The following is a 27,365-nucleotide window of genomic DNA, read 5'->3' as shown; positions in this document are numbered from 1 at the left end:
AACCCACCAAGCACAGAGAGAACATGCAAACTTCATGCACACAGACCCTGAGGCAGAAATCAAACCCGAACCCTGGAGGGGGAAAGGAAACAGCACTAACCACTAGGGCACCGTGCGGCCCCAGGCAACTCAGCGGGTCAATTTGCATTTATTGTTTTTTTTTTCCGTTGGCCAACAGAAAAGAACATAAATCCTCATTTTCTGCCCATAAACCTCTGCTATAGAGAATGTTCTTAGCACCTAACACTCACATATGCATTACTTTATAGTTCTTACCCTGTACAGGGTTGCAGGAGGCCTGGAGCCTATCCGAGGTCACTCTGAGCACAAGGTGGTCTACACTGTGGATAGAGTGGTATTACTAACAGCAAATAGAATACTCTATATGTCTTTGGATTGTAGGGGAAAAACAGAGCACCCAGAGGAAACCCACCAAGAACATGCAAACTTCATGCAAACTTCATGTAAAAAGCAGATAAGACCCATGAGGTGTGAGGCCACAATGCTAACCACTACGCCACATGCACACATTCGACACCATATATGATTCATAGGTTTCAAAAGTGTAGAAGCCAGTGGGTATGGGTCCAGGGGAAGATTCAGGAAACAGGCAGAGCTCCTCTAGCAGAGCTCTGGGTGTGCATTTATTCACACAACAACAAACCAACTGAAAAGGTTCTGTTACTGGGTTTTACTTTTACTGGTTTTACTTGCTTGAACTTCTTGCTTCTCATTTGTGCTCCTAGAACTGGTAAATGGTTATCCATACATCGGCATAATTCGTCTGGTGAAGCTATTAAAACAAGGTCTGGTTAGAACAAAGGTTAAATGGGTGTCTGAGAAACTAGTATCAGAGATCTGTTTGTCCAGGAAGAGGAAAAGTAAAATGCTAATCAGATGAGTTGTGTCCAATGCAAGAGTTTGCAAAAGCAGCATATTGTGCGTTGTGAGTTCACGGTCTTAACACAGCTGCCTTAATAACAGAGACCCTGATTTATTTTCAGTGATTGCACTTCAATCTCTTGATGGTGAGTGCCTGTAGTGTGTCATCAAATCAGTCAAATACTTGGGACCATCATTTCACAGGAGGGCAGTAAGTACACTGCAAGGTCATTTTAAAGATACTGTAGCTTGAAAATACTAAAGCTGGATAGTCCAGTCCATTCTGGCCAAATAGTCCAAATGTACTAGACTGGGTCAGACAAACAGACTAGTTTGGAAGATGCAGTACAATAAGTAGAAAGCTCGTAGAAACTTATCCTACATGGGGTACATTAGCTACATATTTAATTCAGCTGTAGTTTTATCCAACAATATGAACTTATGGTTATTATGAAGTCTGTAGCTTTTGAGCCATCACAGCACATTTTAGCCACCCAAACCCATAGTTAAGGATTTACTCATGCCCAGTGTGTCTTGGGTGCCCATGATCCTGCCACCAGTTAACTGGTATGTAACTAATAATTAGTGTTAATGTGTAAATGTTTTGTGGTATGAACGTTTCAGCTGATCACTGTATATTTTACATACCAGTTTTCCTGTGGATATAGACATTGGCCAGGCTAGTTCTGTTTCCAGTGAGGATTTTCATGCACTAAGTGGAAGTGATTGTTAGTTGGCATGTCACTGATCAGCTGTTTAAAGCCTTTGAGAAGGAGAAGCGTTCTGAGAAGCGTTCTTCTGACTATGGAATGTTAGCACAAATATTTCATAAGCATACTTGAACTTGAACAATAGATACCTGCTTCCATTCCACTAAATGCCATTCGACACAAGCTTGGATGGCACTAGGAGGAATGTCCCCTATGGACAACATGAAGAGCAACTTCAAGTGATTAATGTTCAGATTTATCGGAGTTAGGGTTTATTCTTGCAGTGTTTTTTATGCATTCTCCAACAACGTACAATGTTTCTGGGTGAAAAAAATTCAGATGCCTCTATTTTCACTTTAGATCCCCAATGTCTTAGTCGTTTTAATGCAGGAATCATTCATCGTGCTGCAGAAAAAATTGCAGGATCTTGAAACTGTGATTTCAGAACCAATACACAACTACACTGCTAATGCCGTGTATAATTCATGGATCATATTCTTAGTATTAATGGGGGTATGATTGCCATGAACCCATGATTGCAAAATCCAAGCAAAGGAAAAAGTCCCAGTGTTTTGAAAGGTCCTTTAAAATTGTAGTTGTTATGTTATTTCAGTGCCACAGCATTGCTCAGTGTGGGGGAAGAAAACATTATTTTATTGATGTTATGGATGTGGCCTGCTACATGTGCACAATCAATAACACCTCAACACTTGGACGTACAGTAATGACCAGCCCTCTAGAGATTTTTATATTTCTAATATATTTTCCAAGGCACACATACTTCTTCCACTCCCGGAATTACCCAATGTTTTGGAAACAGTGGAGGTACCATTTCATCATGTGTGGTTTACCTGAGGACACCGGAGGCCCTGACCAAGGCCCATCTCTCATGTGAAAAGCTTTGTATATTACTCATTATCACTGTCAGGTTAACATCTGGATGTCTTCAGACTAACATGTAAATGAAGTTTTAAATAGAAAAAGCACCACACCTAAATCTTCACTTCCTACCTAACCCCTATAGATATTTTCAACTTTCCGTTTCACACCCCATGCCAAGTTTCCCCATACCTTCACAAAGTCATAGACTAAGGCCACGTTGCCCCATGTCTGCAAAAACCTCATCTTGGGGTCACCTGGGCTTGAAGGTATATTATTTCACATTTGCCCTCCATCATGCTGCATGCAGTACCTCTATAATATAACCATGCCCATTTTAAGAACATCAGGTGCTTCTTGTCCTATGTAACTGGAAATATAATGTCCACAAGCATTAACTTGGCTGGTTGTCACATTTTCCAGTCTGCCCTGAAGACTTATATTTAAAGTTGCTGCTCCTCAACCGGTTTCTATATTTTGTTACTTCAAGTCTTTAAATCATTATTCCATTAAGTGCAAGCCACAAGTAGCGTTTAATTTAACCTGCAACTTGATGAAATTCCTTGTGAATCATGGCGTATAAATCCTATTGATGTTTACAGAACACAGTACGGTTCTTAACCGCATTCAAAAGAATGGTGCAAGCATTGTAAAGACGTACATCTGTGACTGACGATGCTGGCCTGTCAACATTCAGCGAGGAGAAAACCTAATCCTTAAAAATCAACAGATAACTCGTCGCCAACTTGCGGATGAAATGCATCTGTTTGTAGGAACTCGGCTGAGAGTTATTGTCATTTCCCTGTAAAGTCCTGAGCAAGCTTTTTGCATAAAAGTGTTCCTGGGGGGCCATGGTTTCAGATGCAGGCAGTCTGATCATGGCTGCATACTAAGAAAACTTTCTACTTTAATGGTATCCAAGTTTTATGAAACGCTGTACTAAATGCATTAATGTATATAGAAACATAAAGGCATTTTGAAACATTCACAGTTGTGTTGTATTATTCTGCACGATCAAAAGTGCCAGTTGACCTGAACACTCCTTGTACAATTATGAAATTATTAAAATTAGTAACAAAGACCAATCAGAAACTGCCCAGACCTCCACCCCAAGTTTCCCCAAAGAATCCTGAGTACAATTTTACACTCTCACACTCCCTTTTACTTTATTTCACAAATAATACTTTGGTGGTATGTAAAAACAGCATAATACTGTATGTCTATATACAGATACATATAAATATAAAAAAAAAATGCATAAATAGTTAGTAAAAATTTGATCATACTATAACATATCCGTATTTATATCATCATTGAAAATATGCTTTGGTAGTAATTGTAGAAACACATGTAACACTCAGACCTTCATATCATTCATAATGATGTCATTGTTGAGATCTTATGCTATAATGCATTGCACAATCCTAATATTTTTACTACTGCTGTTGTTAATATTTTCTCTCTTTCGCTGTGTGTGTGTGTGTGTGTGTGTGTGTGCGTGCGTGCGTGTGTGTGTGTGATGGTCATGCAGCTGTAAGATTACACTCAGTGAGCATTAGCTTTGTGGATCAACACTCTAGTTATGTAATTTGCTCCACTTTTGGTTAATGCTATTGGATGTATTTACACAGAGTGTGAGTATACAGCATGTGTGCTCTTTTGGCACGTGTCCTAGCATGCGTGACCATCTGTACATTTTTATAATACACATTAGTGCACTATATTTAGAGCAGGCTGTAATAGTACTGTATGTGTGTGAGAGAGAGAAAAAGAGAGATAGAGAGAGAGAGAGAGCTTGGAGGGGATGGACAATGTCTACTGTATATGGCTCACTGGTTTCTTTCTCTAGACTTTACAGTATGTAGTCCTATCATATGTAATTTTCTCTCACATGGTGTTTGAGCATGTGAGTGTTTATACATAAAGGTGTGTGCCAGAGCATGTGTGCATGCATGTCTTTGTTCATGTGCCAGCGCCAGTTTGTGTAGATGCCACCTTCCAGTCATGTTTGTTATCAAGACTGCATTAACAGTGTGACAGGAACACACAAGCTGTAAAATTCCAACTATGATTGTAACAATGTTTTTTTTTTTTTTTTGCATGCGTGCATACATACCCTTCCTCCACAGTTACAAATATCCCACAGACTGTAAACACATCAAGTGCAGTAAACAGATCAGTGCGTCTGGTTTCAGCATAAACATTTTGCTGCTTGCTGTTGCTGCAAAGATAAATAAATTAAAGGATCCCACTAGCGTTCATCACTTAGCTGAAGGTCAGCTGACAGATTTCACCTGGTCTTTGTTATTCTCTTTATTTGTATCTATTCAACTCACTTCTTCACAGGATATCGTAGTATACAGACGCAGAAAGCCGGGAGGTCTCGCCGTGAAGAAGAGAAAGAGGGCAGGAGAAGCCATATAACAGAGTCTGTCAGCCCACAGTTGTCTATCAGCTGATACACTGCAATAATTGTACAGTACTCAGCTGAAGTGGGCACTTCCACTTTAATAAAGGGGAGGCAATTATAGAGAGTGGACTACACCACTTGGTTCTGGTACAAAAGGCTTGTGATGATGGAAGTTTGAGGTACTCTAAACAAGCATTCAGGCCATCCTACATGTTTGATGAGTGTGTGTAGGGGGGCTCAGGGGGGATGGGGGTGTAATGGTATTAACACTGTGTATTGATGTAGTAAATGACCTGTAACACAGTATAGGTCAATGATGATTTTAGAAAATCATTATATATATATATTTTTTTTCTTTCTTTTTTTTTCTTCCATATATGAAAGCCTTGCTGTTGAGTGTTAACAGGGAGGCGTCAGACTTTCGGGGTCAATTATAAGGGGTAAATTTTGCCACTACCAGAATATAGAAATGGCGTAGCGAAAATATTAAACTCTCAACTCAGCATTTTATTAACATTATTTTTGGTCATAGAAACAACCAAAAACAACAATAAAAACACATGATCATGTCTACCTGTGCCATTTTTTTTTTTGCCTATGTGATTCATTTTAATTTTTAATTAGTATAGTTGGTTCAAATGAACTAAAATTTATTTCATCATATTGCCTATTTTGTGATGTCACTATATACTGTACAATCCTGAGCTCCATATATGTTTATATTATTTTAAATAAATAAACAAATAAATGAACAACAGCAAAACAAATCATTTAAAATAAATAATCAACTAGTTTTCCCTCTTATCCACAAATGTTTCTAAAATTCACAGCTTCGTGGCTGAGTATAAATGCCCCACTCACTATCATGTGGCTTTTCACACCTAAACAAAGTACCATTTAATTCAAGCTGAGCTGTAAAATTACTTTGCGTTCTAGCAGTAATTTCACACACTTGAATTTTATTTGCTATTGGCTATTAATCAAAGTTATTATTTTAAAAAGAAAATAGCTGGCACCGGAACATCCTTAGTATTTTGGTCTTCTGTTTCTGGATTCTGTCTCTATGTTTCTATGTACTTTTGTTAACCTGAACACACGCACACACACAAAGAAATCCATGTTCTGAGCCAAAACAGCACTTTGGTTTTTGTCTTAGCTTAGTCCAAAGACCACAGTGGACATGAACAACTTTTCAGCCTAACTTTTTCAGGTTTTCTAGCACCAATTATTGGCCTCTGCGTGAACATTAACCTCCTGCTGTTTGTGTCTGGGCGCCAGACAGACTTGCTTCAGACAGTTAGCACTTGACTTTGATTCCAGGAGACAGAGAGAGAGAAAGAGAGACAAACAGAGAGAGAGAGACAGAGAGAGAGAGAGAGAGAGAGAGAGAGCGGCTGTGTGAAGCACTGCTAACTGGCATGAGTGACATGTCGAAGCAGTCAGACTACTTGTGGTATTTATAACATTGTACGTATTTAATTTATCATAGTGTTTAGTATGTGGAGTATTTTGGACGGTGCCAAAAAGAGCGCAGTGGAGAGGGAGGTGTAGTAAAGACTGAGGGGGCAGGACTCTCTCTCTCTCTCTCTCTCTCTCCGTGTGTGTGTGTGTGTGTGTGTGTGTGTGCGCGCGCGCGCTTTTAAAGAGGAAAACTTTACGCTTGTTCATGTTTAGCTTCAGTTCTTGTGCGCTCTGGTTCTGCGTCCAGCTTCCTTCTGACTTCTTTTGCGCGGATGCTGGAAGAAGATGCGCGTCAACATCAACACCACCATCATGACGGAGCGAGTGTCCGCATCTTCCTGAATTCCATTCCTTAAGCGTGTTTACGCGTGTGTTGTGTTGTGTGTGTGTTGTGTTTACGTTTGGATGCGATCTACGCTCCTTCTGAGAGACGATGCCTGCCGCACTTGGCTCTCTCCCTCGCTCTCTCTCGCTCAGGCTTGTTTTTTTGTGCGTCTCGTTGCCGCGTTTGGCCGACGCTCTTCCGGACTCCCTCGCGCGTCTCTCCGCGCCACCTGTCCACGGCTCGGGCTTCGCACCTGTACGGAGGACCGGCGGCTTAGTGCGCGCCATCGACCGGCTGTATCACGGAGGCGGCAGGGTGGGATACCTCGTGTATTTGGACGGTCGCCGGTTTCAGCTGGACCTGGAGCGGGACGAGTCGGTGATGTCGCGTCGGTTTGGTGACCCCAGCCTAAGGGGGGAGGAAATTCCTCGGCGTGGCTGCTTATACCGGGGGACTGTAGACTCCGATGCGGAATCGTTGGCGGTCTTTGACACGTGCATGGGTGGACTGGATGGATTTTTCGCCGTGAAGCATGACCGCTACACAGTCAGACCCGCCGGAGCGCACGAGAGCGACGCAGAGCGCACGCCGCACTATTACACCCGGGAGAGCTTCAGCTTCGAGGCCGTGCCGACGGAGCACCAAAGCTGCGGCACGCGTGAGCGGAGACGAAGAAGGACGGGTGAAGCGCGCGACGCGCACGGCGCGCACGGCAGGAGGGTTTGGGCGCGACCGCAAACGATGCGCAGAAGGAGGTCGGTGTCACGCGCGCGGCACGTGGAGCTGCTGCTGGTGGCGGACGATTCCATGGCCAAGAAGTACGGCAAAGATTTACAGCACTACCTGCTGACCCTGGCGTCGATCGCGTCGCGGCTGTACGGCCACGCCAGCATCGAGAACCCGATCCGTCTGTCCGTGGTGAAGGTCACGGTGCTGGCAGAGAACGAGAAAGGTCTGGATGTGTCCAAGAACGCTGCAGCGACTCTCAAGAGCTTCTGCAAGTGGCAGAACCAGCAGAACCCCCTGGATGATGACCATCAGCACCATCATGACGCGGCCATACTCTTCACCAGGCAGGTAAAAAAAAAATAAAAGAAAAGAAAAAAATCCCTTAGTCATGGTTAAGGGAAGTACTGACACGCATGCTCAGAGTCACACGTGCAAATGTTTTGATTCATTATCAATTATTACCTGCATTAGAGGCAGTGGTAGCTCTGTGGTTAAGGCAGTTCAAACCCTAGCACTGCCAATGTTGGGCCCTTCAGCGAGGCCCTCAACTGCTCAAAAGTATAAACAGATAAGATATAAGTCTCTCTGTATGAGGGTGTTTGCCAAATTACATTAATGTTTGTAGAGACCCGGAAAAAAGCCTTCATTTATAATGTTTTTGCGTTTCAGAGTTCAAACCTGCTTCATTTCACTTGAAGCGCACTACAGTATAATGATTCTTTTCCCATAATAAACAGACCCAGTAACATTCAAAACCAAAAAAAAACTAAACCCACCATAAATTCAAAACTCATTACCTTCAGCAGTCATTTAAAGATACTTTACATGTACACTGACCCAAAGCTCTCTCTGCAGCCCTGCCTGCAAGTGAAGCAAATGAAACATCACTTCTAATTATACGATATAGCCGTGTAACTCGCGATGTTTGGAACAAACCGTATTAAATGATTTTGGTTATTAGATCTCATGATGACACCAAAGGATGACTTATGTACACGAGGAATATAAAACATCCTGTAACAAGCATCTATCATCTCACTTGGAGTCGCTCTCTCTCACACACACATTTAAAAGAGTCATGCCAATCCAGAAGTTCATTTTCACTTAAGTAATGTAGTTGACATAAAATATACTATTGTAAAACAATATGAAAAAATGTTTACATTTTACTTCATACTCTGCGTTAGGAAACCCTCATGTGCCTAGAAAAGCTAAGTAACCAGGCCCATTTTCAAAATAGTTAGAGTGCATATCTCAGCAGCCCTGGCAGGTGTACATTATCAAAATGTGTTCGATTTCACAAAAATGTACACAAGCCAGAAATCATATAATTGTTTTATGTAAAAATATTTCCTAACTTCAAATACCCCTCATGCCTTCTGCTTTCCCGAAGGATTTTAAGCTCCCAGAGACCACCCTTGGCCACATTTCCCCCTCTTTGAACCAAACCCACAGTAAAGTATAACGTTTTGCGCCTCTATCGCCCCTTCTCATGTGGTAAGCTTTTATCCCTGCTTGCGAGTGCTGTGTCCGTTGCCTAACCAAACTCTCAGCATATGTGAATCATGTGAGGTCCTGTTTGGTAGGGAACATATCCCATGCTTAGTTATGATTCTCTTGGCATTGGCATTCTCAATGGAATCTGCTCTGAGGTGCTTTCACTTGGCACTGGGTTTGAAGTTGCTTCCCCTTGGCAGAGCTCACTATTGCCATATTCCACTGACAGCCTACTTTCTCTTGGCAGTGCCACACAGCGCTGGACTGGAGCAGAGCAAAACTGTGCCAGTCGATTTCTCTGGCGAGTGGTGCTTACACACCTGGTAGGGCAGCATCTGTGGGTGTGGTTATTGTGGTTGTCTCTTCCATGTAAACAAGGTAGTCCATGAAAAAAAAAAAAACAGGAGGAGGAGTTACCAACCTATAGTGTTAAGTGTGTGAAAAGAACGCACAGAATCATCACTCTTCATGTCATCAGCTTGTCCAAAGCCTAAGTACATATGCACAGTGACTGCTATTACTAAAGTAAATAAAGCCATGCTGGCTCACTTTGCGGAGAATGTGCCACTCAAGATGTGAGATGGTTAAAGCTCTAGGCTACTGATCAGAAGATTGAAAGTCCAACCACCAGTTCCAACTGCTCAGCTTAGTGGTAAAAAATGTCAGATTGACAAATCTGCTAAAGTAATAAATGTCAAGTTTTTTAATGACAGATAAGCAGAAATATGCACCAGCAACCGCAATCAAGTTACATCAGGTTAGGATGCACCAGTCTGAAAGCGAGTCTTGGTCGATACCTGACTGAAATCCACTGCTTGAAACTGTGAATGCGTATCAGCTCGTGTTTCACATATTTTTCTATGTGAGCTGATCTAGTGATATATTATATGATTGACTATGAACAGTTGATCATGCATAAGAACATAATACAAAGCCAAAAGCCTTGACTTTTACTTACTCACAGCTTTATCCAGAGGGTCCTGGAGCCTATTCCTGGAGACCTAGTGCACAAGAACACAGTCCCAATCCATCATAGGGCACACACATTCACATACGATGGGCAATTTAAGAACGCCAATTAACTTAATCTGCGTGTCTTTGTACTGTGGGAGAAAAGTGGAGCACCCGGAAAAACCCACCAAGCATGGGGAGAAAACTCCTTGCACACATACCCGAGGCGAGAATCAACCCCAGACCCTGGAGGTGCAAAGCGAGAAGTGCTAACCACTAAGCCATCGTGCCACTCATCAGCCATTATATCTCAAAGTTGAGTTCGGAATGAAGAGCAGAATAAACTCTCCTAAAGGATCCTGTGTAGATATGAAACCACTAGCACAGATCTTACCAAAGTGCACATCACAAAACGCGTTCTATTTTCTAACAGTCCACACTTATTTACTCAGGGAAATTCCATGCAAATTCAGCACTGGCTTTTCGATTCATCTTGTGTTGTGCAAAGAGCAGTGAGAACAACCAAATTAGCCCCCTCTCCACACCAGCACACAGCTCTCAGAATCCCTTTGCCCCTCTTTCAGCTCCAATGTGAGTTCAAGCATGCGAGGATGACAGATCAGGCCAGAACAAGAGGCACATTGAGAGGCATTATGAGATATTATGTCATGCAGGAGACGAATGCACGAGTGTTCTGACACTGCAGGAGAGTGAGGACAATGACTCAACTGTCAGTCCGTGGAGGGAACTGGACAAGAATGGGTTGCAAAGAGCAGCTTCTGAGAGACTGTGTGCCAGACAAGATTTGGTATTCAGTTGTGCCTTCAACAAAGTGCACTCTAAGTCAACTTGAATGGCAGTTGATTCAGATTCAGTTTCGAGCCTGGTGTCAAGGACAAACTAAAAATGTACCAGAGTCTCTCAAATATCAACTGTGCATACAAATAGGGTTTTTTTTTTTGTTTTTTTTGTTTTTTAAAAACAAACATTTTATTCCAGGATAGTTATTTGGTAATTCCCACTCAATTCACACTACTGTATCAAGTTATCCCCTATTACATAACATTGACAGCTCAGGCCACATGTTTACATACACGTAGGCAAAAGACATTCAAACCCAATTTTTTTGGCAGCTGCACACAGTTCGTGTTAACATATGTTGCTTTTGGCAAGATAGAGGCAATTTTTTAAGCAATCAATTTAAAGCAGATTTATTTCAGATTTAATTAACTACATCAGAATTCTGAACAGAATACCTCTTGTTATTTATGAATATAACGCAGCCAAATTTAATGTTAAATCTAATGTGTATCCAAGGATATTCACTATGGACAGCTTACAAGAGTGCAGAAATGCATGTGATAGCACAGCAAGGCTATGATCAATAATAAGAGCATGTGCACACAGACCTGCAACTTCACTTGTGTCCTTTCATCCGAGGCAGGTGGGCACAGAAGAGAAGAGAGTCTATCAAAGGATTTAAAAATTACTGGTTGCCTTTAATTGTATTATTATTATTATTATATTGGTTGAGTGAGTCACAGTCGCCACTGGCGACTGTCTGGATAAAATTGGTTTAAACTGGATAAAACATTGGTTGCATTGCTGGCTGTTTTAGTCACTATCCAGAGCCATGCTTGTGTTATTTTCAATGTATAAGGTTATATTATAGAAACTCTCCATAAGTATCGAGCTGGTAAAGATACCACCATATATAAAGAAATTCAATAAGGACATTAAGCCCAGCATTGTTTTGGAAGTTCCAGTGAAAAATTAACCTGATAAGTCCAATCAGGTTGTGACCTTCTCCAAACACTTCGGTTGTGGCTTTTGGTCTGATGTTGAAAATGCAAATGTAAATGTAAAGCTAAGCAAACCAGGACTCATCATATAACGAATCATTTTATGCTTTGGTCCAAATCAAGAGAACTATCTTGCGAGTTTTATTCCGCTAATGTTTGTATCAGCGTCTGGTATTTCAGACATCCTATATTTCTCTCCCTGTACTGGAAGTTGACAGCATGCTGAAAACCTCACACAAACTTTGCATAGACTGTGTTGAACCATGATGCCAGCAGCCTGGCAAAAAGCTGTGGGCTGTGCGCCAGAGTCAGGAAGCAACACAGCTGGATTCATTCCGGGAACTTTTGAGAAACACAATATGACAAAAGTTTGTCTTTGACCGCCATGGATCTGAAGCTGCTCATAAATTTTTGTTGACATTATGGGAGCGGGGCCTTTTTGATTATTCATTTGAAGATAGCATTATTTATGGTTGAATATATATACACAGTAAGCATGGTCATTGGGGTCATACAGTACAAAGCCACAGCCTCCTGGTCTACAGCTTTTTAAAGATGATAATGAAGATAAAATAATCTCCACTCGTCCCTCAACAGATGGAACAAAAATAAAAAACATCAAATAACGCAATGTTTATAAGGAGCAGGACAGCTGAGTGTGGAATTAACCAAAGAGGAAGCAGAGCTGTTTTCACCCGTCCTTAGAAGAACAAAAAATCAGAAACAGCTGACAATCTTGTGGTGTGGTCACACCTAGCATCAAATATCCAAAGTTTTCTCCATCTAAATACCACTCTTCCTGTCTCTTCTCGACATGTTTGCTCTGAATGAATGCCAAGTGTGAGGGCTGACCGAGCTTGCAAAGGTGCTGTAAAGTTGTAGGAGTGAAGTTATGGTAATGCCTTTAATCAAGTGAGACATCATTCCCTCTGTCTCACCAAACATCTCAAGCCCAACTGAAAGTGATTGCCATCACTATAATTCCCATCCATCACCTCGAATGATACTTTGATGGGCACTTACGTCTTGAACCCTCAGCAGCTTCTAACTCGTAACTGACAGGACATCACTGTCATGGCTTAATCTTTGATTTAAAAGACTGTCTTGTGACTCTGAAGTGGCCCAGGAGCACAGCTTCCGTTTTGATCTTTGCCTCACATATGTTCCTCTCTGGTGTCACTGTCAATATTGTTTGCATGAATATTTCAGAAACTTTCATTTCCTGCTGGCCTCCCTTCGCCTTGGTGTGCTGCCAAGGGAATTCCTCAAATCTCTGTCTGTCTGTGTGCCTCTTTCTGCCCATATCTTCATCGTGTGCCATGTCACTCTCTGTCTCCATCTCTGTTTATGTCTGTCTGCTCCCTTTTCATCGCGGGGCTGTGAAAGATCCATATTCAAAATCAACAAAACGGCAGTAAAGGGGTCAGTCACAGGGGATCGAGGATTGAGAAAAAGTTATGTGAAAACAAGAAAGAAAATAAAGAGGATATATGAGAGAGGGTGTGTCTGGGAAAAAAAGCCCCTGAGAAAGAAAGAAAAGAAAATATAGAATAAATAAACATGGGTCATTTTAATCCCTTATATCAGGAATAACATTATAAAGATCAACTCATGTGGCAAAGTTAACAATGTAAAGACTTATGTATCTATCTATAGGGTTTTTTTGCAATAGTTTTTGACTGATAATATATAATCTAGTTTATAGTTATGCATGTTTAACTATAGTAGTGTATAGAGATGTTCAATTTAATCGTCTTTGATTTAGAATTGATTCACTCTTTTTTTTTTTAAACAAAATTTTTTTTACAGTTTAACAAGTGTTTTGTGTGTGTGCAACCCTTTTGAAATGGGCATTTGTGGCTCAGTGGTGGGTTTCTTGTCCGCCATGCAGAAGGCCTGGGGTCAGTTCCCACCCAGTGCCCAAACCCCAGCCACTGGATGCTGTGCCGGTCCCAAGCCTGGATAAAACGGAAGAGGTTGCGCATTGAAGGGCATCTGGAATAAAACCTGTGCCAAGTTGTGTGCAGATCGGTTGGTCCGCTGTGGCGATCCCTGAAAGCTGACAAAAGACTAACAACAACTTGCATCTTCTGCTCACATTTTGCAAGGTTATCATTTCTTCGTCATCTACTGGTCTGGAGTGTGGAGCAGAACGAAAACAGATTATCGCTTTGTACAAGACATGACATTTAAACACTCAATAACAACTTATGCAGCATAGGAGAGACAACTTTATAACAACTTTACAGCACCTTTGCAAACTCGGTCAGCCCTCACACTTGGCATTCATTCAGAGCAAACATGCTGAGGAGAGACAGGACAAGTGGCATTCAGGTGGAAAGAGCTCTGGATTTTGGCTCGGAAACTTACTGAATCGAAAATCGCAATGCGCAAACATTTAATTGAATCACTCTACTCCGGTAGTTCGGGGATCGGGCATTTCAGAGCGATCTGTCAAAATATAACCCATGATCACAGTGCAAAGCAATAGTCCTTAAGTCTATCAACACTTGCCTCTGCAAAATCTGCATCACACATCACTGGAACAACACAGCCCATAAGGATTTCTAGCCTCATAAACATACTTGGTTTCTTTAGACAACTTGACATAAGAGCGTTTTTTTATTCCTATAATGCGGTTTGGGTGTGGGGGGAAGTGACTTGTTTGTATGTGTTTGTGTTTACCTAAACGTGTGTGTGTCATGCTGAAACAGAGTGTAGTTTGTCTCCTGTCAGCATGAGTAAATGGGTACATAGCACTGGGAGAGGCACAACAAGCTTTAGGGCTCATGGATATGTGGTATTTTATCTTCGTTGTGGAATCTTATAGAGGCTGGTGTCTGTTTTGAAATTGGTTCAATGCTTTATCTTCTATTGAACCGGAGAAGCAGTGGACAGGTTCACCTAAAGTACAGATGGTTCCAGGAAGTTACTGCAATATATATGTAGTTATCAATCATGAATCAATGATGAATGTTAAGATACATTTCATTTTATTACTGCGGACCTCCGTAGATGTTCCCTTTGTTTATCACTATTAAGATAAAGAATGCGCAGAGTTATAATCTACTCCTAGGAGCTCATCATCATACTAAAAAAACAGTAATAAAATTATGCTCATCAACAATCCTCCAGGCAAACTGCTATTTCGGAAACGTATTCTCATTTATAAAAAGAAGCAAAAAGACATCAAAGATTTGCAAATGAAATGATCCCTGTAATAGAAATTACAGCTTGGTACGCAAACCCATTCAGGATATGACTTAAATCAGTGGCCCTAAAGGGTTCATATCTGCACTCAACTCTTTTTGTTTTTCATCTAAAAGATGCAATCAACTATACACCAAGCAAACCACTAAACACCTTCCTACCATACGAGTGAAGGATTCTCCTTTTATGAGGCAAGACATAAAAACATTTCTAACTGTATTACTAGTTTTTGCTACAAGGGTAATGGATATAAGTAATCTACACTCCACACTATATACACTTTATTGGGCACACCTTGCTAGAACTAACATGGACCCCCTTTTGCCTTTAGAACTGGCTCAACACTTCATGGTATAAATTCAACAAGGTGCTGAACACAATTTCTTAGAGATTTTGGTCCATGTTGATATGACAGAGGTCAGGGGTAATGCAGTGGTTAAGCCATAGGACTATGGTTCAAAAAGACCAGGGTTTAAATCCCAAGAGCACCAAGTTGCCACTGATGGGCACTTGAGCAAGGCCCGTAACCCTCAACTGCTTATGTATAATGAGATAAAAATGTAGGTCACTCTGGATAAGGGTTTCAGCCAGAATGCGTAGATGGCAGCATCACACTGTTGTTCATCACATCCCAAAGGTGCTCTATTGAATTAAAATCTGATGACTGTGAAGGCCATTTAAGTACATTGTCATGTTCATGACACGTAATCCTGTGGTCATAAATGAATGGACATGGCCATCAACAATACTCAAGTAAGCTGTGGCATTTACACGATGTTCAGTTGATTCTAAGGTCCCCAAAATCTCGCCCAAATTATTACACCACCCAGACAGGATGGATCCATGTTGTTGTTTTTTATGTTGTTTAAGACGAGGCAACACTTAGTGAGCAACCTCAGTTTCCTGTTCTTAGCTGACAGGTGTCACATCCGGTGTTTTGTACTGCTGCTGTAACACATATGCTTTAGGGTTTGACACATTGTGTATTCAGAGATGTTCTTTGGCATACCTCGGTTGTAATGAGATGTCATTTGAGTTACTGTTGCCTTTCTATCAGCTTGAACCGTTCTGGCTATTCTCCGATAACCTATGGCGTTAACAAAGAATTTTCACTCAGGGAACTGGACAGCTTCTCTTTTTCAGACCATTCTCTGTAAACCCTAGAGATGGTTGTGTGTGAAAATTCTAGTAGATCCGCTGTTTCGGAAATAGCCGGTACAGCCTGTCCGGCACCAACAACCATGCTACGTTCAAAGTGACTTAAATCACCTTTCTGATGCTTTGTATGAACTTCAGCTGATCTTCTAAATGCATCGATTTGCTGTCATGTGGTGGACTGGTGAAAGTTATATATGAAACTTATATAGTGGACTATTTCTCCACACACATGAGTCGAAACTAAAAAGCTTTTATACGTATGCTTTTATATGTGTATTTATATAGAGATGTGAATTATTCAGCATGGTGGGTTGATCATAGTTTGATCTCTGAACAATTATTGTATTTATAAAGCAAAAGAAGTTTAATAACTTTAACTTCATGGCTGGGTAGATCAGTGTGAACAAGAACCAGTGAGAAAGATAGAAAATGATCAGTGGGCTTGGACAAGTTCATCAGTGTAACTTTTCTGTTAAATGTGTTCTATAAAATATGTTCTGTTTCTAGTCTTCTCAGATGAACTTGAGTCATGCATGTGTATGCTCTCTTTAGGACCTCTGCGGACATCACTCGTGTGATACACTGGGCATGGCTGATGTGGGGACGGTGTGTTCCCCGGAGAGGAGCTGTGCCGTGATCGAAGATGATGGCCTGCATGCTGCCTTCACTGTCGCACACGAAATTGGTAGGAACAAACCACCAGAAAGCTTTTCTTCATGCATACTAAACTGTAGATGTATTACAGAACCGTGTTGTAGACCTGATAAGGGATAAAGAGGGAAAGAACACCGAGGAGATGAAAATCTATGTGTGTCCATCCTGTTTTTAGAGCAAATCCATGGACTACAAAAGATGATGATTTGATAAAGATGTTATGAAGACCTTATGTTCCTAGATGTTTATCAGGTTTTAAATGCATGTATTTTGGGATCAGTGTTCTAACTGATAAATTACTCTAACAACTCAATGAATAGGGGCCGTTCAAGTCAAGCCAGGACTTTTGAAGACATACTGTATCTCATGAATAAAGGTCTAAAACCATTTGACACTTCGAAAGGCGTACGGTGAAAAGACTCTTAACCACAGTATATCATTTGAATGGTGCTAAGATTTTAAAGAGGGTACATCTGTAAATGAATCCCACTGCAGTCGTTCCTAGGAACACTAAGCAAGTGGACCTGACCCATGAACATATATGGATAACTTTTCATCAACGTCCAGAAGCGATGCTTCTATCTGTGGGAACTGTACACACAATCATTTATTAACATCACTTGCACATTACAGAAACTTGGCTGGGAGATATTGCAACATTCCCTTCACTCTGAGCAAAGTCCACATATTTGGGCCATTAAAGGAGTTCTTGGGAGGCTAGGGTTCCACGGTTTCAGACATTAAGTAGGCAGTCTGGTCATGGCTCTGGAATACTGAGAAAACTTTCTATCTTGATGGTATCCAAGCAGTGGGATAGTGAAACACTTGGATAAGTCCATAGAGAAATAAAAAGATTTTTTATTCATAACTGTGTTGTATTATTCTGCACAATTAAAGTCCCAGTTTGACATGTACTTCTTTTGCATAATTGTGTTTTAGGGCACCTTCTAGGCTTGTCTCATGATGACTCAAAGTTCTGTGAGGAGAGATATGGTTCCACAGAGGACAAGCGACTCATGTCTTCTATCCTGACCTCCATTGACGCCTCCAAACCCTGGAGCCGCTGCACCTCAGCCACCATCACCGACTTCTTTGATGATGGAAATGGTGCGACACTTTAACACGATATTTTATCCATAAACATGTAAAGTAAGAAAGAAAGAAAACAGTATATGAAAAAACGTGATCTGTAACCACAGAACTTTTCATGGACACATTCTTCTCCAAATTGCATCAACAACAAACTGTATCTCATCACTTATTAGTAACTTTTAAAAGAAATGTGCTGAATGACTAAAACAATTGCATTTGAAACTCTGACTAACCGCCTAATTCTTCTCTCTTCCACTACAGCGGAGTGTTTGCTCGACACGCCACACAGTCCTTTGCTCAGTCCTGAGGAACTTCCTGGTCAGAGTTATGATGCTATGCGTCAATGCCAGCTAGCCTTTGGACCTGAGTATTCAGTGTGCCCAGGCATGGATGTGTGCGCTCGTCTGTGGTGTGCTGTAATCAGGAAGGGCCAGATGGTGTGTTTGACCAAGAAGCTTCCAGCAGCAGAGGGCACCCAGTGTGGCAAGGGCAGGATATGTCTGCATGGGAAGTGTGTCGACAAGACCCGCAAGAGGCACTATTCGGTGAGTTTGGGGGTAGAATATGGCATTCATTTTGTTCTGTGTCAATTAAAACTAAAAAATACTATTATTTAAAAAGAGAAGAGTGTGTGTTTCAGGAATCCTGTGTTGAGTTACTTAGCATGATACTGTATACCGCGATCATGGAGTGAAAGAGCACCAGAGAAAATATACGATTAGATGTGTTAAAAAAATATGGAACAGCTCGCCAGGAAGAACTGGGTGGTTGCCCCAGCGTGAACCCGTGCTGGAATGTGAGAAAGAGACTCAGGACGAAGAATCAGAAGGAAAGTGTAGCAGACTTGATGAAATAAAGTACACCCTAAGAGAGACATTGCATGGTCATGGCCAGGGAGGAATTTAAAGTGAGGAAAGATGGGGTGGAACCAGTGACAGAAAGTTGAAGACAGATGAACTGGAGATGTCATTAGGAGAAGTGTAAGCAGGAAAGCAGGTCAAATGAGGCATGAAGGTGTGTGGGCTTTCTCAGCGTGAACATATGAGAAATGAATATACAGTATGAGAAGCAGGAACGTGCGAAAGCTGGAAGTGCCAACTTGGCATGGGAGAGTATTCTTTAACACAGTACTATGTTGCGACAATAAAAATAAGAGAAGAAGCTTCCAGTGACCTGGAATAAGACAAGAAAGTGAACGGGGTCGAAGAAGTTTGTTGAATAAATTACAAGTACCAATCTGTCCCTTGGTTATTGTGCATAACTCTGTAATGATGCAGTCACAAGGCCTTTTTCCTAGCCTAAGGTAGCCAGGATAATATCAAGCAGATTAATCCTGCAAGACGTGGGGAATTTTTATGTCGTGTCTGCCCTTCTCCAGGCTGCATGGGTATTTTCGTCTGGTAGGTTATTAAGTGTCACAGAGACTGATTTTCTTTAAAAGGAGAATGTCCCCTTTGAGAGTATTTCCTCATGTCTATTTGTTTGTACTAAGGATTCAGGAAAATGTAACTCGTCCCATTTAAGCTCACATATACACATAGATACTTCCCCTCTTTTCCTATGGTAAATTTGTCTTCAATGTACAGTACAGTCTTTAATGTTCGGAGTGTGCAATCACTCAGTGAAGACAGTTTTCAAGCTGTTGTTGGCTTATGTGTTTTGTTTATTAGTAACAGAAATGGGTGTGCGCACATTCTTGCATAATACATCTCTCGGAGACTCTTTTAACTTACTTAATGCTGTAGCTGAATTCTTTAGACATTAAGCAATTTTAAGAAAAATGTGCTTCACTGTCTCTCAAACACTGCAGATCCAGATGCAGATGCCTTGGAACGTTTGTTAGTTGCAGGGTTTTCTCGTATTATATTATTATCGAAAACGGCCATGTGGTAGACAAACAACAATTTTATGTCATATTGCGATTTAGGTTCACTTTTCCCCCCTTCCATGTCAAAAACGCGGGTATCCAAAGTTCACTGAATTCTTGCTACAGTATCTTGAACCAATTTGTTTTGGGTCTGGTTTATGCTCGCTGCGTAAAGAGGTCTATCTGGCTCTCGATATTTGCATTTGCATTCAAGTTGTTTTTTTTTTTTGGCATCCTTATGGTCACTAACAAAGAACATCATCTCCATTACGGGGCGGTGGTGGCGTTAAGCAAGGCCCTTAACGCTGTCTGCTCCAGGGGCGCCGTATAATGGCTCATACGGCCTGCGAACTAATCTTGGATAAAGAATAAAGATTTTTAGTTTGCAGAAATGTTAATGTGACTAATGAACTTAACTTTTTGCTTTAATTCCTCATATAAACTAAGTTACTCCCTTTCCTTCTGTTTTTCTCTCAGACCTCTAACCATGGTAGCTGGAGTTCCTGGGGGCCGTGGGGTGCATGCTCTCGGACATGCGGAGGGGGCGTGCAGTTCACACAGCGTCTCTGCAACAACCCCCCTCCTCGCAACAATGGACGATACTGCACAGGAAAGAGAGCCATCTACAGGTCCTGTAACGTCACCCCGTGCCCCACGCGAAGTGAGAGCCAGCACTTACACATATACAGTATATATATACAGTATAAACAGTGCACACATATGGCGAAGCATATTTCACCAAGATTATATGCAACAGCACATCATCTAGCCATATGTAGTATAAATATATAGACATACAGATCTTTACCACCTGCATACTTGTTTGCTTTACTCATCTCTCAAGGGACTTCTATCAACACAATTATTTATGCAGCTACTTACAACTAAATTATCTGCATTAAAAATAAACACCTACGTCTAACCCTAACCTTATTCTCAGTTACCAGAAGGAAAACATTTGTTTCTTTAAGATCTTTTTTTAATACAAAATTCTTGTGAAAGCTATCATAAATTCCCATCTTGCACACACACACACACACACACACACACACACTAATGTGGAGACACTAATGTGACTTTCTGCTTTGAATTAGATAAGAATTTTAGACAGGAACAGTGTGAGGCGAGGAACGGGCCTCAGACAGACCCTAAAGGAGTGAAGACCTTTGTCGAGTGGGTGCCCAAGTACGCCGGTGTGTTACCCAAGGACATGTGCAAGTTAACCTGTAGAGCCAAAGGCACGGGCTACTATGTCGTGTTCTCACAAAGGGTAAGTTCTGCACAATTTAATCTGAAATATGCTCTACCAGCTCGATATCTGAAAAAAAAGTTACTTTAAATTACATTAAACCATCTTTGTTTTTTGTTAAAAAAAAAAAAAAAAAAAAAAGCTTGATGTTTTCAAAGCTTGAAATGTGCTTCATTTTGAATAAACTTTTCTGGAGTAGAAAAAAGATCTGTTTAGATTTTGGTAGGTAGTAATGAAACTTTTTCTTCCCCTAGGTGATAGATGGGACGGAGTGCAGGCCCTACAGCAGCTCGGTGTGTGTGAAAGGCAAGTGTGTGCGCACTGGCTGCGATGGCATAATAGGATCCAAGCTACATTACGACAAATGTGGCATCTGCGGCGGTGACGGCACAGGCTGCGTAAAAGTGGCTGGCAACTTCACAAAAAAGAGGTAGGAAAACACCATGCTCTTCGTGGTCAAATTCATTTGGAAAAGAATGAATATAAATGTAGTTTAGATATTGTGGCGTAGGCAGGGCTTCGGCTGGCGACCATCATGCTTTGCGGGAGGGGTTGCTATGTGTTCACCATGTTGGGGAAGGTGTTTGGGTTAGTGGCTTTGGCCATGTTTGTTTGTTGAGTGAGTGACGTGTTGAATGTGCTCCGGTTTATGCTTAGGCTGAATTAGATGTAGGTTCTCGTGTGAATGTGCTGCTCATGCTATACATGCTGTGCGTAAAATAAAGTACTCCCAGCCATTGCATTGGGCAGCAATTAAGCTCACTCGTCTCTCCAACGTCCCTTTCGGCGCTACAATATTTTATGTTTTACCTATTTTATATTTATTTTGAATAATGCCCTAATTTCGGCGGCATGATGACGTAGTGTTTAGCACCGTCGCCTTGCACCTTCACTGTCCGGTTTCGATTCCCATGAGTCTGTGTCCATGGAGTTTGCATGTTCTCCCTGTGTTTGGTGGGTTTCCTCCCACAGTCCAAAGACATGCACATTAGGTTAATTGTCGTTCCCATAGTGTGTGAATGAGTGTTTGAGTGTGTGATGGATTAACACACAACAAACATTGATGGTTGTATAGCAATTTTATGGCATATAATAACAAATAATTCCTATTATCTTGAGGATGTCATACAATAAAAACATTGAATTTTACTTGTCTCAATCCTTTCAGCCACAGCTGTCTATTTCTGACTATTTATAACATAAGGTATCCTGTTAGAATAAGTGGAAATACTGAATAATTCATAGCACTTACAAAGAATGCGTTTTAAGATAAATAATTGAATAATAAGCAGAGACTGTTAAGTTTCAAGCTGCACACTCTTGAGAGAATTCCAGATGACTTTCCAGATGGAAAGTCAAAATAACCTCCTACTTGGAAAAGTGTAATGGAATGGCACTCAGACTTCCAGCTGTTCAGGCGAGGTTAGGCAAAAATCAACAGTCCTGACTTCACAGAGAGGGTGAAATATGACATCGCATGGACATGGCAGTGCTTAGACAGAAGCACATCGTTAATAGCAATCTTTCCCTTAATATTTTTCAGTTCAGCTGTTTTATGAGACAGTTCTAACACCAGACAATGGAACAATCCATGATTTAATGTTGAAATTATTAACAAGGACAACTTGCTACATCTGATTTTTGTTTAGAGCACATTGTTACAGGATTGAAATCCTCCTAAAAAACAAAAAGAAAAAAAAAGCTTGATGTTTTCAAAGCTTGAAATGTGCTTCATTTTGAATAAACAACTAGAGAATGTTTTCTGTTATTTACTGTTAAAAGTCAGCTAAAGAGCATGGTGCAAGATTAAATCACTGACGCTGCATGGCTAAGAGGCCTCTCAATAGAGTTGACTGTAATGTTAGCGGTTAGACTCTTAGCATCTGATTTTAGCACTGGATGTAGAACACATTGGCAAGAAATCTAAAAGCATTGCCACCATGAGACGTTCTCTCCTGCAATAAAAGCTGCTTTCTTTCATTCAGTCAAAAATGAAGGCTGAAGGACAGGGAGAGATCAATATCATGTGTGACCAAAACCAAATGATTAGCAGTTCGTCCAATTTTGTGTTTTTCCAGAAAGACAGGATCACAACCGAGCCTTGTTTTTGCTGCCTTTGACAGTACGAGAATAACCACCAGTGGAATTCTTAGTTTTCTGTTTCTGTGCACTTTTCCAATTTTCCGACATTCCCATTTAACTTAAAAGCGAGTAGCCTAATGTTGCTAATTTATATTTGGAACAGTCCACCTGACTCAAACAAGAGTGAGTATAATTGGTTGGACACATTTTTTGTCATTAACCGGCATACAGTATGTTATGTATGTCTCTATTAATTATCTCCATTTTGTATAAAATTTTTCATAATTTCTAATTGCATTCCATTTTCCCTTTTGTGCAGTAAGGGATATACAGATGTTGTGAAGATCCCAGAGGGCTCAACTCACATTAAGGTCCGTCAGTACAAGCCAAAAGGTGAGACTCAATTTAGCGCCTACCTGGCCATGCGTCGGCCTGGTGGAGAGTACCTTCTCAATGGCAAGTTCATGATCTCCACCTCAGAAACCATCATCCCCCTGAACGGCACCATGCTCAACTACAGCGGCTGGAGCCAACATGACGAGGCTCTTCACACCACAGGGCCTGGGGCTCTCCGAGAAAGCCTCGTAGTTCAGGTACTTGCAACTGACCCTAAGAAGTTTCTCGACATACGTTACAGCTTCTTCGTGCCTCGCAAAACGCCTCTCCCACCTCGAACAACATTGGTGTTCTCTGGCACACCTGCAGCGCTGTCCTCGGATGAAGTCCTAACCATGACAACAAAGGTTTTGCCTACAACAAAACCTCTGCCAACGACCCCACCCGGGCCACGGTGGGTGACCGGTTCATGGATGACCTGTTCCAGGACTTGTGACACGGGCTGGCAAAGCCGTACTGTCCAGTGCAAAGACCCGCAAGGAAAGCTAGCTAAGGGATGTCCTCTAGGGGACAGACCTTCAGCTTTTAAACACTGTCTGGTTAAAAGGTGCTGAGTGCTCCTGACGAAAATGTAACTGGGAAGACTTGGGCACAAGTCTGTGTGCTTATTCTTACGGGTCTGTGTCGAAAGGTCTCAAAAGGAGACAGGCAGGCGAACTGGAGCACATAGTGTCTTACAAAGCAGAACAGTATGAAGTTCAAATGCTCTTTCATGCCTGAACACTGTCACTGTGGAACTGAATTTTTTTAGCATTATGACCCTGGACAAGGAGTGCCTGCCCTGGCCTTTAATGCAGTCACTTCAACTGCTGCCTGGAATGGCCGAAGAGTAAACAGTATGTAGCCACTCATCCTATGCCAACCACAATCCCTTTTGTCCAGCCATCCCTCTGTGGGGTTCAGTGCATTCACCTCATTAACTACATCAAATTTTAACTGGATTCTTGAGTTCATCATAAAGTACTGCTTGTTAATGGAGTCAGAGTTACTCATACATGATTGAACTGTACTAAACACGACTCCAGCTATGGACATACTGGAAACTTTTCGGAAACAAAAGCCTTCTGGATGTACACCATATTCCAGTGCATTCTCGCTCGCTTAATGTACGCACCATCATGTCTGAACTGAGCAGAGCACTCCATCGCATTTACGACAGTGTGAGCTCATCTGTGTCTTTATTGCTAATTCTTTGGTTAATAGCTGCCAGTGTTTTTAAACATGTGTTCTGAATTCCTGCTGAAAAAGGAATGGACTGGAAAAAAAAAACAATGTTCTTGAACATGTGTTAATTTAACACATTTTCCATTAGAATACGCGTAAACATTCACAGCAATAATGGAGGACGTGTATGATGTATAAAAAAAAAAGCATGCATTCATACTAAACAGACAAAACCTTTTCTTACACTTTTCTTAGACAAGTGATCTGTGTTAACAAAACACACACAACACAGAAATACACACTAAAAATGATCCTGACGAATAGCAAATAAAGCTTAATAGAAAAATGTAAAATCAACATAAAAAGGACATATGGTACATTTCTTTGAAATAGTTCAAATCCTTTTTTTTATCTTGGCACATTTCTGCATTCAGTCAACTGCAGGGAAATGAACTGAATACATATAGGTGACAAAGACAGAAAGAAGTAAAGGTGTTAGGCCACATAAAACCCAGCTGAACCGCTTCCATGCACCATGACTTTGATTCTTCCAATAGATACAGATTTAGTGGAACATATGAAATACAACTTTTTGACTTTTGCTTAACCCTAGGCCCTACCATTATTCTAACCCCTAATCCTAATCCGAACTCATATTTGAACCTTACCCCTACCCTATCCCACAGTCTAATCCTAAATCCTAACCCGTATTGTAATCCCACCCCAAACCCCTAATTTTAACGCTAACCCAGATTTTTATTCTAACCCTTACCCCTAACAAAAACAATATCAAGTACTGAGCAGGGGTCTTCTGTCAATAAGGCAGACCCGCTGGTGACGCTACTATCTTTTATCATACTAGACTAGTCATAGTCTTCATCTTGGTACAGTTAGCTAACAAAGATATAATAAAAACAATTATAAAAAATTACCAAGTAAAAAAAAAGTTGACACGTATTTCACATAATCTAACAATTTGCTTGGCCATTTTAAGTCAAACTAAAGTGTTAGCAACAGCTTTTGCAGTTTAAAAAATATCTATAATACTGATAATAATAACAATATTTTAAATAATAAAAAAATGCTTGCCTTGTAACTGGGAGATGAGGGTTTTAAACCTGATGGTGCCTTTGTATTCCTTTAGCCTTCAATATTAAGTTTATTCAAATTAATTTACCAAAAATCGAAGAGAGGTGGAAAATATTTATGTTTAATGTATAATAAATTTGAGTTTGTCTGACAATAGCACAGTCGAGTTGGGAGTACTTAAAAAGGCCACTGCAAATTGTAACATATTCATATCAAAAACACAAAGTGGAATTGTTTTAATAATGTTTAAAATTCAGGTCATGCCAGACACTTGTCCATTCATGCTGAACCTCAATTGCGGCCCTGAGATTTTAGCTTCTGTTTTTTATATATGCAGTACTGTCTGATTATCGTCATGGAAAAATGCCTTTGCTGAATGACAAAAAACACAGCACTGAAATCATAATTTATTGTGTGTGTAACTGGTATGTAAAAATCTTGATGAATTTATTTATTGTTTTTTTTTTTGTATTTGACAAGAACATAAATATATGACTAAGCAGAGAATTTCCTTTTTAATACATTTTGTTGTTTGTTTTCTAGTTTTTTCAGAATATGTATATAAAATCTCTATATTTAATTTGTTCTTTCTTGGCTTTCTAAAATTCCTTGCACAATCATATTCTATATAGAATCACATTTGTATGCTGTTGCACAACCAAGAATATATTTTTAAAAAGACAAAACCAGTTATTTTCTTCTTTCGAATCAATGTGGTGTGATAAAATCTCATAACCTGAGTATTTTCTTACTTTGCTGGTCAATTCATTCGGTTTCATTCCACCCCATTCAACAACAAAAAGAAGTGTTCTGGATGTGGACGCCCTTGTTGAACTCAGCCAGCTGGAATTCATAACTATTTATCTGTCTATAATCACATCCACATTTCACCCAATTTAAGCCAGCTGAGACAACTGAAGTACAATAAAGAGTAAATTCAGTTCTATGGTGTTTTATTCTATTGCTATTCTGCTATTCTCAGCATCATCACTGATATTATGTGTGCCATCTCTCATAGTCTTGATATCACACACTGACCCTTCATGAAAAAAAGAACTTGAACCATTGAACAAAGGTAGTGAATAACATTTGGTATCTTTTTACACTGGCACCTGTCGAGACTGGGATAAATTAGGAAGTGTGAACTAGAAGTTCCAGACGTCTATGCTTTGGAAGCAGGAAACGTGGGCAAGCATAAGGATCTGTTTAACTTTGAAATGGCTAGACGGTAAATTGTGGGTAAATTCTGATGGCTAGACGACTGGGTCAGTGCATCTCAAAAAGCAAATCTGCTGAAAAAGTTAACACTGATTATAATAGCATTAAAATATAATAGCATTAGAACTGGACCATGAAGCAGTGGAAGAATGTGGCCTGGTCTGATGAATCACATTTACTTTTACATCATATGGATGGCCAGGTTAGTACTAGGATGCACTATGAAATGGTGGCAAGCCAGCATGGCAAGGCTGACCTATGTTCTGCTCAATGTTATGCTAGGAAACCTTTAGTCCTGAAGTTAATGTGGATGTAACTTTGACATGTACCACATAACTATACATTATTAGAGACCAAGTACACCCCTTCATGGTAACAGTAATGATTCCCTGATTGCATGGGTCTCTTCAGCAGCATAACACGCCCTGCCCTATTGCAGAAATCATCACTAAACCACATTAAAAGGAATTACAGCAGAGTATCAGGTGCATTTCTCCTGTATGCCGTCCTATATTTTTCTTGCTGAAGTAAAGCATGACA

The 27,365-nt window shown here is 40.7% G+C and overlaps 1 protein-coding gene across 1 annotated transcript; it reads left to right on the top strand.

The window, feature by feature from the left end:
* Positions 1-6,504: 6,504 nt before the first annotated feature.
* LOC128507078 (A disintegrin and metalloproteinase with thrombospondin motifs 5) lies at positions 6,505-26,534 on the top strand. Its single transcript, XM_053477730.1, has 8 exons — positions 6,505-7,744; positions 16,567-16,699; positions 17,608-17,775; positions 18,022-18,305; positions 20,105-20,288; positions 20,722-20,897; positions 21,131-21,306; positions 23,278-26,534. The coding sequence occupies exons 1-8, from the start codon at positions 6,776-6,778 to the stop codon at positions 23,906-23,908; spliced, it is 2,721 nt and encodes a 906-aa protein (XP_053333705.1). The 5' UTR covers positions 6,505-6,775; the 3' UTR covers positions 23,909-26,534.
* Positions 26,535-27,365: the final 831 nt, after the last annotated feature.

The sequence above is a fragment of the Clarias gariepinus genome, chromosome 18, assembly GCF_024256425.1.
Source record: "Clarias gariepinus isolate MV-2021 ecotype Netherlands chromosome 18, CGAR_prim_01v2, whole genome shotgun sequence".
Taxonomy (NCBI): domain Eukaryota; kingdom Metazoa; phylum Chordata; class Actinopteri; order Siluriformes; family Clariidae; genus Clarias; species Clarias gariepinus.
This window is presented reverse-complemented; position numbering and strand designations above follow the sequence as displayed.